Source organism: Archocentrus centrarchus, chromosome 10 (assembly GCF_007364275.1).
Source record: "Archocentrus centrarchus isolate MPI-CPG fArcCen1 chromosome 10, fArcCen1, whole genome shotgun sequence".
Taxonomy (NCBI): Eukaryota; Metazoa; Chordata; class Actinopteri; order Cichliformes; family Cichlidae; genus Archocentrus; species Archocentrus centrarchus.
The window spans coordinates 3,016,344-3,031,239 of record NC_044355.1 but is presented as its reverse complement, the minus strand read 5'-3'; the positions used below and the strand labels follow the sequence as shown (position 1 = coordinate 3,031,239).

The 14,896-nt window shown below is 39.6% G+C and overlaps 1 protein-coding gene across 3 annotated transcripts; it reads left to right on the top strand.

Annotated features, from left to right (window-relative positions):
* Positions 1–282: 282 nt before the first annotated feature.
* On the top strand, positions 283–14,176 carry adad1 (adenosine deaminase domain containing 1 (testis-specific)). 3 transcript variants are annotated; one of them, XM_030739562.1, is made up of 14 exons: positions 289–377; positions 1,582–1,635; positions 1,957–2,131; positions 2,278–2,418; positions 3,593–3,763; positions 4,658–4,735; positions 6,117–6,242; positions 6,671–6,794; positions 8,233–8,409; positions 11,574–11,649; positions 11,753–11,909; positions 12,573–12,807; positions 13,230–13,362; positions 13,638–14,176. In XM_030739562.1, exons 3-14 carry the CDS (start codon positions 1,978–1,980, stop codon positions 13,752–13,754), a joined length of 1,689 nt encoding a protein of 562 aa, XP_030595422.1. In that variant the 5' UTR covers positions 289–377; positions 1,582–1,635; positions 1,957–1,977; the 3' UTR covers positions 13,755–14,176. The 3 variants fall into 3 exon arrangements, with proteins under 3 accessions (XP_030595421.1, XP_030595422.1, XP_030595423.1); XM_030739563.1 differs by having other exon boundaries at positions 314–377; positions 1,494–1,635; XM_030739561.1 differs by lacking the exon at positions 1,582–1,635 and having other exon boundaries at positions 283–377; positions 13,638–14,175.
* The last annotated feature ends 720 nt before the right edge of the window (positions 14,177–14,896 follow it).

Sequence of the window (14,896 nt, the reverse complement as noted above, 5' to 3'; positions counted from 1 at the left end):
AATAATAATAATAATAATAATAATAATAATAATAATAATAATAATAATAATAATAATTCCTTTTTGACTGATATAATAAAACGATTCCCCAAATATGGGATAAATAAAGTATCTGTCATTTGTCTTCTTTGTTACTTTTTTCTTCAAACAAACAGAACAAACAGATCAATCCCATACATCGACCTGGATTTAAAAATATCTATTAAACTTAGCAAAAACTTGAGTACTTGAGTACCTTGATTTTCCAAACCGCGTGTGTCACCTGTCTGCCCAACGATCTCTGTGCCCTGTCAATCAAGCGCCAACCGTCAACGCCCACTTTCCCTCCAGAACGTTCACGTGTTGGCGTCGACCGTCGTCTTTAAGGTTGTCGGCAGGTAAAATGTGTTTTTGCCTTTTACACGCAAATATATAGATATATATATAATTCAAAGCTTAATGTGTGCATTAGGCGGGTAAATGTTGCAGGCGTAGCGAGTTTGTTGGCTAGGTTTGGCTTACAGGGTAAATACCGGCCCAAAAAATTAGCGTCTGCGTTTTTTCCTTTTTTTTTTTTCTTTTTTTCTTAAAACAAGCTAGCTAGTTAAATATTTAAACAAAAATGCAGCTAAAGTTAAGTCTACATAAACCTTTGCGCTTTTCTATTATCTAATATGAACAAATAATTAGTTTGGCCACGTCCTTTTTTTAAAGCTAACGAATAATGTTAATCAACAGTTCATCAATAAATGCAAATAATAATAAATAAGTTGATAGTAATAATTTGCAACATTTTAGAAGTTAGCTTTCCAAAAACAATTTTGTTACAGTTTGCAAGGAAAAAAGGAGAATGGGTGCAGCGATTGATTGAAACGTGCAAACATAGGTGTAATTAAAGCGGCGATGGTCGGGCTTGAATCCGTAGTTATGGGTTCAGCCTGGGTCTGTACATGAGTGATTACATTTTTAGGCTGACCGGGCAAAGCATGTGCGAATGAGTGCACATTTTTGTGGCGAGAGAGAAAAACGAAGGCCAACTTCATCGTCCTCTGAGTTATTAGAGAGAGTAAAAGGGCAGGAAATCACTAAAATCACCCATTTAATTCAAAATGGCGGACTTCCTCTTGGGTTTAGGACATTGGACCCTGTGGTCTTTTTTGTTCATCTGGACATGTTACATATGTGTACCAAATTTCATACATGTACGTGAAACACAGCAGTGGGACTTGAACTAAAGGTGGCGCTGTAGAGCCATTTTAAAAGGGGCGTGCCTGAAGCCATTAAAATACGTAAATTTTCACCAGACCTGACGTGTGCAAAATTTCATGAGCTTTTGAGGATGTTTAGGCCCTCAAAAAAGCAGTTCATTTGCCTAAATAATCCAAAGCAGATACAATAGGGCCTTTGCACAGGTTGTGCTCGGGCCCTAAATACAAATTTATGGCAGTAAACGGTTTAAAAGTCGACACAGCCTAAACTCCCTCAGGCAGCTTACTTGTAATTTCCTTAAGTAGCCTTCAGGAATAGTTCTCCAGGCTTCTTGAAAGAAACTCCTTTGGATGTTGGCTGCCATTTCTATCCTTCCCACATGTTGATGTTCAGGCTCTGGGGAGAGCAATCCCTGACTGATGGTGTTTCATTGTGTGTCCGATCCAGGTAAGCCTTGTCGCGCTGAAAAATGAAGCTGTCCAGATTGTATTGCATGTGACGGTGTTTTTCTGTGTTCATGCTTCCCTTCCCTACTCCGCTTTTGATGAGTTTGTATTTGACATTTTTGTTGTTTCAGTTAAAGTAAAGGAAACAAATTGTGTTTTTGCAACAGGCTGCTGTTAACAAACGCCTAGACTGTGACACTGGAAGCATTCAGACTAGTCAAATTGATTTGCCACTCCATGCATTTAAGCCCTTTAATGAACCCCAAAACCTGATCTGTTCATTATGTGAGATGTGGTTTCACTGCTGTTGTCCTTTTTTCAGAAATTGGTGAAAGCTTGCAGGATGTATCCAACTGGTGGATCATTTCGAGGCTCCAGAGGAGCTCGTTTTTCACAAATCCCCAAGAAGAATATGCAACCAACATCAGCACCGACCCCATCGTCATCTACTGTGAACGGTGACTTTGACAAGCGAGTGAAAAGCACATTTAAACCTGGTTAGTTCGAGAATGCAATTGGCTGTTATCCAACAGGGGTTCAGATAATGGCTGCATTCATCCCCTTTGATTTCTGGTTTCTGTTGCAGGGCTGCAAACAGAATATTTAAAATCTTAATCTGCTTTTCCTCATTTCCCCTACTAAGGTCCTGATGCAAGACCAAAAGTCTCTCCTAAAACACTGATTGACAGATACATGCGTAAGGAGACAAATGCTATCTCTTTGCTCCATCAGCTCGCCCAGACTTTGCAGTTCCATCTGGAAATGAAGGAGACGGTAACCCCAGGTAAATCTCCCCAGCATGGTTGTGTACTTTCAGATTCCCTCAAGAGACAGCAGTATTTATTTTTGCGCTCTAAAAATCCTGACATTTCTAACAATACATAACTACACATATTCTGTAAGCAAAGTTTTAAAGTCTACGGCGGCATCTTAATCTGTGTAATCTGTTGAAATAACTTTACAAAGCCCCATGGTGTGCTTTAGAATTGCACGTTTCTCAGGGGTGCAGCTTGGGGTGGCTGTGGATCAGCAGGTCATCTACTAATCAGAAGTTTGGTGGTTCAATCCCTGGCTGCTCCAGTCTGCGTGCAAAGTATCCTTGAGCAAGATACTGAACCCCGAGTTGCAATGCCTTGCGGTGCGTTCATCAGAGCGTGCTTGTGTGTGCGAATGTTAGATAGAAAGATGTATGAATGTGTGTGTGAGTGCATGAAGACGTGTTGTATAATATGCTTTAAATGCTCAAGAAGAATATAAAAGCACCGTATAAGTAACGGTCCATTTACCATTTAAAACTTAGACCAGAATTGCAATACAAATATCTACAATATTGTAGCTCAGCTCCACCTTTGAGGTGAAAGCAGTAATGTTCAGTTATTTCAGGTAACAAAGTGAACTGGAAGTGCATCAGAATAATGCAGTTTTGTTTTTTTCATGATCCAATTGAGTGATCAGGCTGATGCTATAATTCTTGTTATTCATCCCCTTTCAAACAAAGAATTAAACAAAACTGTGACTCAAAAGTGTATGTACCAAATGTGTGAACCAAACTGGGGTTATGGAGCATAGTTAAGTTATTTATTTTGAGCAGATATTTGTCACAAAAATAAGTATACCTCTTTTTTATTTCTCTAATTACAGCGTCATGCGGAGAGCAAAATACAATCACATTTCCCTGAATTTAATTTGAAAGCTATAATCTCATGTCTGATTCTGGCACACAGAACAGAGAATGTTGGCCTGAATATCCATAATTCAGATATTTGCCAGCATCACTGGAGCTCTGAGACAATTGGCTGCTGCTTCCAGAGGCTAAATCATTCGAGAATAGCTGATGTGTTTCCAGACTGAATAAAATCAGAATGCTCTTCAAAAATTCTGACTTCTTACTGTCCACAGCGGCTGACAGAGAAGGTGTGGTTGCAGTCAGATTCTTAACTGTTTCTTCTGTTTATTAGCCAATGTTACAGGGCTTTATTTTGCCTTCTGTGCTGTGATCGATGGAGTGGAGTATAAGACTGGTATAGGAACAGCAAAGAAGGAGGCTCGTCTGAATGCAGCGCAGCTCGCCTTGCAGGATCTGCTGCCCACCCTGGAAAGTCTGAAGTCTGGACTTCCCGAAGCATCAGGTTAGCATCTCAGGGTTCTAGCCAGAAAAAAATTCAGCACAGCACGTGTGTGTTTGTGTGTGTGTGTTTGGGCGGCGGGGGGCTAATTAGCATTAGGGCCGTAGTTTGCTCAACCCTGCTCTAGTCTGTATTTGGATGCTCTGAAAATAAGATGCATGTTTACCTGCAGCTGTTGTTAATTAACATTCCTAAAGCAACACATCAGTGTGTTATCCTTGTGAGTCTACGAAGACAAGAAACAACACAAGCTCCTGGGATTTGATGTTTAATAGGAAGTCCAAAATTGTCCTTTGAGCTCCTTTTTCTTCGGTTTCACGCTGGTCACTATTTTTTTCCCACAAAAATCAAGTGTGAACAGGACCGTCGCAAGACCACGCGTGCACATTGTGAACGAAACTGACCGCGCACGGTTGTAAATTACGGTGAAATAATACTATAGAGCAGCCGGAGGGTGGGGTCTGTCGGGTATCGGCGACGGGGTGGCGTACGCGGAGTGTGTGGGTAGCGCGAACCGGTGAAATCCTCAGCACGGAACAGCGCCGGGCGGTCAGCCGCCGGCTAGAACCCTGCATCTGATCAAAGAACGATGTTTGTTTGTTTTGCAGATTCTGAGACACAGAGAAACACGAGACTGTTTTGTTAAGCTACTTTATTTATAGTATATATGAGATTGGTTATAATATCAAAGACAAAAATCAGAAACACCATGTAGCACAGTTTGTTGCTGCTTTCAGAAGAAACACACAAACTAAATTAGTGAAGTAAATGAGGGTGAATTTCAAATGCTCTCTGAGCCACTTTTGCCTCTGCTTTACTATTTATGGGAATTATTTTGTAAACATTAAAAATAAACATTTAAACATTCAATTTCATTTATTTTTGTCCCCGTTTTAGCCTTGGATGGACCTCCACCCTTGCCAGTAAAAGAGGAGCCCTCCATTCCTGATGTTCATCCCTGTAGAGCCATGCTCGGTAATTATGGATTTCCATATTCTCTCGTGCACTTGTTACTGCTCTGTTTGCGTATTTGTAGTAAATTACACTAACAGTAATATTTTGAATGCATCTTGATGAGGAGTGCATTGGCTTGCTGTACTTTATTGTTTCATAATTTGATTTGTGGGTGCTGCCATTTGTATTCAGAAACTGTAGGAAAAGTGCAATAAACTATTTGGCCACTGGCATTCCAATCGCATTGGTTTGGCTGGATGTTAAGGGTGATTATGGGGCAGCATTGTAGTGTGCTGCGGTGTGGTGGTTAGCTATCCATCAGCCCCCTGGGGCCTTTATGTGTGGAGTTTGCATGTTCTTCTCATGCTTTACTGGGTTCTCTCTGGGTGCTCGAACTTCCTCCCACAGTCCAAAGACACAAATGCATTAGATTAATTGGCAATTCTAAATTGACTGCATGATTTACTTTACTTATCTAGTTGTACTGTTTGCATTCCTTGTAATGAAAGTACACTTCTCTCCTTTGGAACAAGTTCCTGGTTTCAGTTTGAGAGACAGACGCCCTGACTGCTTTCAAGGTTACTTTATCTTCCATCTTCTAGCTAGTAGTCAGGCCTGGATCACGTGACCCCTGAACTATCCCTTAAGATGAGATTAGATAAGCTATACTTTATTAATCACTAAAGAAGGGAAATTGCTGTGTCACCGCAGCCGAAATAGTGAACACAGCCTATGACATCATATCTTAAATATCCAGAGGTCAGTAAAGAACATAAAATAAGACGAGACAAAAATTGCTCAGTAAATTAGAACCTTTACAAAAGGAGTACATTTAAACAGGGGAAAAAGTGGAAAAAATATTAAAAAAGCACATATGAATACATATCTGGATACAGTACCTGAAGGATCTTAATAAAATCTAATCCAACAAATAAATGTGGTAATGATTTCCTGTATCTGTGGTAGCTGAGCTGAAAGTAGCTTCAAGAGACACATCAAGCTACAATAGGCTCAGGCTGCTGGGGGGGCCTCCCATGATGCACTTAGCTGCTTAACTCCCTTTATGTTTCATTTTCTATGTGTTACTATGTCACTATTGCACACCATTAACTTTTTGCTCTCCTAGTTTGTGATTTGTCTGTTGCTTGTAGTCTGTTCGTGCTCTTCACAGAGTTGCGTTCTGTTGGAGGTCACTTCCTGTTAAAAGGGAGTTCTTCCTTCCCACCGTTGCCAAGTGCTTGCTCACAGGGGATTGTCTGATTGTTGGGAGTTTTCTCACCAACATTGTAGAGCCTTTATGTTACAATACGAAGAGCCTTGAGATCCAAAAAAAACGATGAAGTAAAACCTGAATCGGTTAAAACCCTGTTGTTTTCGTTATCTTTGTCTTTGTGTTATAAAGAAAGGAAGAAGTCTGTCAACCTCCAGATTCCACATGCTGTCAGGGATCAGCTGACCAAACTGATGAACAGTCACCCGGAGTACTCCAGCTGTGCCGGCACCACAGCAGCATTCATTCTTCAGACTTGTAAGTGGTGTGTGTGTGTGTGTGTGTGTGTGTGTGTGTGTGATAACAGTGTTGAATAAAATTTTACAGCTGACTTTAAAATGATTTTAAATTCTTTATTTGAATCTGTGTCTTGTATATAGTGACGTGTTTATTTTGACTCCTCGCAGTCTAAAACCTTTTACATCAACTGCTGTTAAGATTATAGTATAAAATAAAAAATTTTGCCAAAAATAAATCAGTGAAATACCATACAGTTGTATGCAAATAGATTTTTTTTAAAGTGGCTAAACAAATACAAATCCTTTAGCAATGTACATTTTAAATTTAGAATAAAACTAATCACTCTATTTGTGGCATGTTAGACATTTAGCTTGGGCTGCAGGTACATAAAACCAGGAGCAGTTAATGTTGTATTTACTTCTCTGCTCACGCTTTCTTTCTTCTAGCCAGTGGATATGAAGTGGTTGCTCTTGGGACCGGTAACTTTAATACGAAAGAGAGCGTTTCATCAAACGGGAGGATTTTGCACGATTCGCATGCAGTTGTCACAGCAAGAAGATCTCTCATGAGGTTAGTCACAACCATGACCCATATTTCTACGTGTCATATCATGTTATAACAAATGGATTCCTCCACTTTATGCTGTGATGGAACAATAATAGCAATATTTTTTTTCACGCAAATTTGAAACCTGGTTTTTAAAATACAGATTAGTTATATGATATTATAAACATTTAATTTTTCACATTTTTTGCAGCAGTGGTTATCGATTAATGATTCTTTTAATAATCTATTAAATATTTCACACATTTCTCTGAGACTAATATTTTACAGCCATCGACTCTGGTTCGACGTGGTCGTCATAGAAATTGTGGTCTGGTTTGTAGATATGAATTGAACCCTAATGTTAATTCTTTAGGTCATGGAGCATACTAACCCAAGACTGATTCATCCTAACCTCAGCACCAAACAGCGATTTAAGACGCACAGTTATACCTCCAGTTGTTATAAAGTTGTAATAACACTAAATGGTATTTTACTGATTAACCACCTTGCAGTAAATGGATAATACTGGATTATGCAAACCCCTAAAGTTCAATACTTAATCAGGATTTAACACAATTGTTGATCATGCATTGTGTTGTGACTTTAACACAATGCATGATCCGATTGATTCATTCTTTTTGGTTACCATCTGTCTCACACACACACACACACACACACACACCATTTATCACACAAGGAAATAATGCCTTAGCTTCTCTCTTAGCTGTTCACCCAACTTATAATGTGCGTGTAGATTGTACATGTGTATATTAATAAATTCATAATACTGTATAATCAGTGCTGTTTTAGACCTTTTTTAAAAAAAAAAAGTATCCTGATTCACTTTGCTTTGTTCTGTATGGCCTCCCTCCAAATGTTTTCACAGTAAAAGCCCAGTTAATAGCTTCTCTTCACTAAAATGCTCGTCGACTTTTAATTTGAAACAGAGTTATCATGTATAAACAGCATGCATAAGAGGTGATTGCCTCTTATGCACGGACACTATCTATGGACACTCTTCACTAAGTTTGACTAAGTTCAGATACTTTGCATTTGTTGCAACTTAAATGGGTCACATGATGCTTTCTTTAGTGATGTCTCTTTTTTTTTTATATGGATCAAGTAATAGTTTATCTCATTTTATGACCCTAGATCTTCTTTTTGGAGGTTTTGCTGATAGTGTAACTCACAAATGACTGGGTTTGTTTCCTGTTTAGTTAAACGCTCAGACATTATATGAAAGTAACGTGTTGTCAAATCTGATAGCCAACGTGTTACTTGTGCATTTCTTTATCTTTTGGAGCAACTGCAGCAAACCTCACATAATGCTCACTATTTGGGCAATTACAGTAGATTTAACTTTAGGAGGGTGTGATATTTTGCACATTCTCACTTCTAAAACCTGTTACTACATAGATGCATTCCCATTTTGCATGTAGTGACTCATTTTCTTTGTCGTCAGGTTCCTGTACCGGCACCTGCTGATGTATTTTAGCAAAAATGCAAATCTGACCGAGAAGTCGATCTTCCAGCAGAACAGCAGCAGCAGCAGCAGCCTCCTCAGCTTGAAGAGCGGTGTAACCCTTCACCTTTATGTGAACCAACTGCCAAAGGGTGCTGCTCAGGTCCTTCCCAAACTGTGAGTGTTTATCAGCTACGTCATCTCACTGCTCTTCTCTCAAGCTCTTGAAATGCAAGTGAACAAAAATACATTCACTAAATTGTAGATGTCCTCATTTGGCAGAGATGGTACTTCTTGCTCAGTATGTACAGATGCAATTGTAATAATACAGGTAATAATAATGAGTGACACACACAACTTAAACTTGAAACAGCTTATATTTGTTATGACATAAGTCACATAGTCGCCGGCATAAGAACATGCACTATATTACCAAAAGTATCCACCACCATCCAGATCATTGAATTCAGGTGTTCTACTCACGGCCACAGGTGTATAAACCAAGCACCCAGGCATGCAGACTGCTTCTACAAACATTAGTGAAAGAATGGGTCGCTCTCAGGAGCTCAGTGAGTTCCAGCGTGGTACCGTGATTCTGTATTGTCATTAGCATCACATTTACGTGCAGGGGAACAAAATTCTGTCCTCAAGTCTCAGTGTTACGCTTGTAACAGTTTTTCAAGTATGTCAAAGAAGAATACATATACATATAAATACAGTAGTGACTTGTGCGAATGACAGCAGCTTGAGTCTGTGCAAGGATTAATGGAGGGAGAGCAGTGCAGCTACACATCCCTGCCAGAGTTCAACAGTCTTACAGCTTCAGGAAAGAAGCTGTTCCTCAACCTGTGGTCCTGCTCTTGATGCTCCTCAGCCTCCTGCCTGAGGGGAGGGGAACACAAAGGGTGTGCTGGGTCCTTCAGGATGCAGGTGAAGCTGCCTCCAGCAGTCTTCTGTGCGGCCGTCACCACCCTCTGCAAAGCTTTCTTCTCTGCCGCAGAGCAGCTTCGCTGCCACACAGTGATGCAGGAGCCCAGGATGCTTTTCACCACACGTCTGTAGAATGAGGAGAGGACTGAGCTTCTGAGTCCAGCGCGCCTCCGCCTCCTGAGGAAGTAGAGGTGCTGGTGTGCCTTCCTGACCAGACTGGAAGTGTTGTTGCCTCAGGTGAGGTCGTTACTTAGGTGGACGCCCAAGTATCTGTAGAGGTGGAAGCGGTCCACTTCCACCACAGATAGTCATGACAATGCTGGTAAGAATACATTGTGATTAAGAGAACATTCATATAAAAAGGCTTAACTCACCCGGCAGAGGCCAAGAGTTAAAATTTTGAACACCTGGCGAAAGATATGAAAGAAATCACTGTTTGGGCATTTACGATCCACAAAGCACACAGACTGATCGTATACATCGCCTCCCATATGCCAAGAACCTTCATCGTTTTTCAACCTGAAAACATTTCGTTTGTGAAGAAGACGACCATCCTGCACGTTTGAGGTAAAGCATCACACAGTTAACGTGCTAGTAATTTATCTTTTCATCAAAAAGGTTTTACTTACAGACAAGCAGGCCTTTGGGGAGGGATAAAATGGGTCTGAGTTATTGGCATTATTGCTGGATGCACATGTTAAAGCTCATCTGATTATTCCTTCTAGTAACTCAGCTTTGAATATTATTTCCAAGGCATGTAACATACAAAAGCCGACATTATATGGAGTTGAGCAGAATGTTAGTCAGAAACCCCGATGGTCAAGAACTATAGTTCTTAGCATACTAATGCCAATCAGGTCTCAGTGGTTTATATTTATTATTGATTTTAGCCTTTCTTATTCCTTGTTCTTAATTAGCCATTTGCTTTTGAACTGATGTTGTACCAGTTTTACCATTTGTCTCTGTTTAATGTGTGTAGCCAGAGACAAAGCCATAGCTCCCTTCCACTTGTGCTTCTTTATAAATTGCATGTTTTGTCGGAGGTTTGGGGTCAGCTTCCCTTCCTCGACCCACTTTCTGGGTTGGTAAACCTGCTGCATACCAGAATACATCAATAAATGCACCATCACATTCAAACTTTTGGAAAACAAGACTTAGTCATTTCTTCAAGATGAGATAAGATAAAACTTTAATGATCCCACGACGGGGAAATTTGCGCATTACAGCAGCTCGAGTACAAAGAACAGAATGAGAGCAGCAGTTAAAGGTAAAATAGAATAAAGTAGAATAAAATACAGCTATCTATGAGAAAAAAAACACACTATATACATTTGTAGCTGAGTAGAAAAAGCACAAAAAGACATGAAATATTATAATTGCTTGAGTATTTCTCACAAAAGCACAATAATATGTCTGTACCATCTTAGATGAAGATCTGATCCCAGTTTACGACCTCTTATATAAAACTGGCAGCGGATTAAAACGCCAGAAAGCATTGCGGCTCTGAGACGTATGTTCTTATCTCAAACCCTTAACACACATTTTCCACCAAAAAATACCTGAAACACATTTTGTGTTACCACATTTGATTGAAACTCCCACATGTTTGCGCCTCTCCGCCCACCAAAATGCAACATAAAGATGAGCAAAGCAAATTTCAAGGTCGGAGGTGCTTTTCGTTATGGTAACATGTCTTCTCTCTTTCCTCGCTCGCTGTCGTTCCCTCTTATTAGTTTGACCCAGCAAAGATATAAAAGAGAGAAATGTGAAGATGAAGGAACAGAAACTGATAAATCCTTCATAGCATCATCATCATAATAAATCAGCCTTAAACAACACTAGTTTGTTTTGACCTGGAGGCATTTTTTTTATTTAACTCACAGCATTTTATAAATTACTTTTATTGATTTTTTTTTTTTTTTTTTTTTTTTTTTTTTTTTTTTTTCCCCTCATTTTAAATGCCTGTTTGAGTTTCCGTTCTTCTTCTTGCGCAAGTAAGAAATTGGAAGCTGAATGACTTCCTGGTCGTAGGAGAAGAGAGGACACTAGGAAGCATAAATTAGCACAACAAAAAGCACCCAAGAAATTACCAAAGTGTGGGAGTGCAGCTTGCATTGCTTGTTGTCATGCAACTGAAGCATGGCCCCGTGAGGTACCTGAAATCAACTGTCTGCAAGTGATGTTGGTGAAGAGTTAAATTCTGAATCTTCTGTATCCGCTTTCCTGCAATAAAAATGAAACTGTTTCTTACTGATATATATATTTTTTTCCATTTTGCTTGTGTTTGGTGTATGTACTTGAGTTTTCTTAAACTCATCAGGTCAAACAATTCTGGGATGGAAGTTTGAATAATATCTCTAATATGATTTTTTAAAGGGTTTTTTCCCCTCACCTCTCTGCTTAATTTGCAGGCGCCTGAACCCACTCTCCATGTTAGCATGGCAAGTCAACAATGAGATCAGCCTACACCTGTCTGTGGAGGGCAAGGTGATGCTCTGTTACGTTCTCTCATCTATTGATTACCTGCTTAAATGCTTACATTTCGTCCGTACCTGTATTGATGCATAATTACAAGTGGTTTCTTTTAAAGGTGTTCTCCGTTTTCTCGTCAACCCATGATCACTGCACCTCTAAGATGGTCAGCATGTCCACCACAGACAAGCTCACTCAGTGGCAGGTGCTTGGATACCAGGGAGCCTTGCTTAGCCACTTTATTGAGCCCGTCTATGTCCAAAGCATCCTCATAGGCAAGTCATAAAGCCAATGTGCCCCTTAACACCAGGTGTTTTTATCTTTTTTATGTGTATATATAAGAGAGCCTTTTTTCACAGTTTGTTTTTTTGTCAGTTCACCAGTGGCTTTTACATAATTGTGGTGGTGAAACATCTCCATCTGTAGATACAACTAAGCACCAGTCTCACACAATCACAATTTAAAAAGCCAAATATCTGACAAACAAGTGACGGCTCTCAAAAATCCTTCTGTAACTTTGTGTAACGCTGTGTGAGATGTTCAGTGTACCTGTTTTTAGGCAGGTGACAGTATAGTTCATTGACAAATTCCCCAACTTTAAAATGATCTGCATTTGATGACATCATTGTAACACAGTACAATATCTTCAAGCTCCCAAGTTATTTTTACAAAGGTAAAATAATAATTTTCTCCCTTTCCTTTTTCATAATCATAATGACTTTGACCACACTGATTCAGTCTGTAAGGGATGGGGGAACTCCAAGATGAGTTGTAGTCTGTATTTGCAGCCTATGTAACAAAGTCAGACACCTTCACAAATGAAATTCACAGCAGGATTACTCATAAAAAAAAGAAAAAAAAAGATACCAGCTACTGAAGGAAACTATATTTTCAGTTGTTTGAAAACTCTGTATTTTAACTTTCAATAAATCTTCCAGGTGACTCTGACTGTAGTGAAATTTGTAGCATGGAGCGGTCTGTGAGCCAGCGTGTGGAGGGGATCACCTCTGAGCTGCCCATGTTCTACTGCATGATGAGGCCTCACATCAGCCTGGTGCCGTCTGTGGCCTCCAGCCGTGCAGACGGTAACCAGCTGACCTACAGTGTCAACTGGAGCGAGGGAGACAGCTCGCTGGAGGTCGTGGATGGTCTGGAGGGCAAGACCATAGAAGAGTAAGAATCGTTGTACAGGAACTTTGCAGTAGTGTTTCATATTTTGTCTCTTACCAAAAAAAAAAAAGCTAAAATTTTGATGCCAAGTAGTTCATGTTTTCCTGATTTTAGATATGTAGAACAACGATTGTTTTATATATCCAAAAATAATACAGTAATAATTTCACTAAGTAATAGAAATGAAAAATGACTAAAGGACAAATCATACTTTTTAAATTAGACAGCTCATAAGTGTAATTAAGAGGTTACCAGACAAACTGAGAACTATAGGTGGGATCCTTTTCTTTGACACTTTCACTACTCTGCAGTCTTTCAGGCTGTGTGTGTGTGTGTGTGTGTGTGTGTGTGTGTGTGTGTGTGTGTGTGTGCTACAACATCATTGCTACAGTTTCATACTGCCTGCTTTTGTATTTGGTCTGCAGCTCTCCCTTTAAGAGTGGCTGTTCCCTGGCAAGCCGTCTGTGCAAAGTAGCAATGCTGCACCGTTTCAGGTTGGTGGCCAAAGAAGCTCAGAGGGCAGACCTGCTGGCCACAACTTCCTACAGAGGAGCCAAAGTAAGCTCAGCACCTTTTCCTGCCTAATGCATACCAAAGTAAAACTTTATTTTAGCAGTAACGTGTCACTTGTGGATTGCTGAACATTGTTGCTAGACTGTTAAAATTGCCACCACACCAGTTTATTGTATTTTCCAGCTGTTTTAAATGAATTGGAGTAGATTTTAGCACATTCATTTTTTTTCCTGACTTGGCAAATATTTGCTTTAAAAAAAGAAATCTTATATTATTATTGATACTACACAATTTTTTTTGTTTTTTCTGGGTCACTGAAGATGATGGCAAAGTCATACCAGGAGGCCAAGAACATTCTGCGGGCGTACCTGCACCAGCAGGGCTTTGGGTCCTGGGTGGACAAGGCTTTGGTTAGTGATAACTTCACATGTGAATAAAGTTACAATGTTACAGAAGGCTGTTAGTCGATAAGCAGCGTTGTTCAAAACGTAAAACCAGCTTTTCATGTTCCAGATTGAGTTCAGAATTTGTTCAAAAGAGGAATACAAATAAAAATGTGATGGAGCCTCACAGCAAGTCTTTAGTTCTGCTTCATTCAGTTAAACATGCGTACTGTAAAGTAAGTACATTATTCCTCTATAGTGTTTGTATTGCTTAAGATATTGGCTAGTTCTGCGTTTATGATTCTAAGAGTTTGGAAGTACAATAAGAAAGTTTAAATTGTAGCTTCATCGATCAGTTTTTTTTGGGTCTAGTTATTGTTTTTTTTTTTTTCACACTTCTTGTAAAAAAATAAAGCTTTGTTAGTGTTCAGTGATAGTGGCATAATATTTATTATGGTAATTCCTATATGTGACAATACACACCACTCCTGTAAGAATCATAGTTTCTAATTAAAATTGTTTTTTGAAGGGTTTTTTGTCTATTTTTGACCAATAAATCATTAAGTTGACCTTGAAGACTTCAGTGGATGTAAGCCAAATTTTAGTGGATTGTTAACATGGCCCCACTCTGCACCCCTACAAAGTTTTATCAGAATCCATTCATAATTTTTCAAACTGACGCTCCTGTCAGTTAAGAGCAAGACACTGAGGCTACAGTTACATGTGCTCTCCAAAACTGGACAATAAACGCTGCGTGGTCTGATGAGCCTCGATTTCTGCAGCATTTGGATGGATTCATTCTGCCTGCCTTGTTGCAGCAGATCAGGGTGGTGTTGGTATGTCTACTGCCAGCAGGGTTATGCATCGTGTTACGATCAGCTCAGATCATCTCAAACTATTTTTTTTTTAAACATGGTGAGTTCACTGTACTTAAAAAAAAAAAAAAAAAATCTCAGGAATGTTTCCTGCACTTTTTTGAATCTGTGCCGTGAAGAGTTAAAGGCAGTTCTGGAGGCAGATGCTCGTCCAACCTGGTACTAGCAAGGTTTATCTAACACAGTGATTCCCAAAGTTGAGAGTGCTGCGGCCCACTTAAAAACCAGAACATCCAATGGACCCCCCCAGTTGTCTGATGGCACAACTGAAATTTGCCTGGCTGGAAGCCTGTCTTCACTCTCATCAAATACAAGAGAAAG

Bases quoted from the DNA above. Each gene is read 5' to 3' on its own strand.
- adad1 (XM_030739562.1), top strand. From the start codon at position 1,978: ATGTATCCAACTGGTGGATCATTTCGAGGCTCCAGAGGAGCTCGTTTT. The intron at 8,410-11,573 runs GTGAGTGTTTAT...CTTAATTTGCAG, and splicing joins GCTCAGGTCCTTCCCAAACT to GCGCCTGAACCCACTCTCCA. The intron at 12,808-13,229 runs GTAAGAATCGTT...TTTGGTCTGCAG, and splicing joins GAGGGCAAGACCATAGAAGA to CTCTCCCTTTAAGAGTGGCT.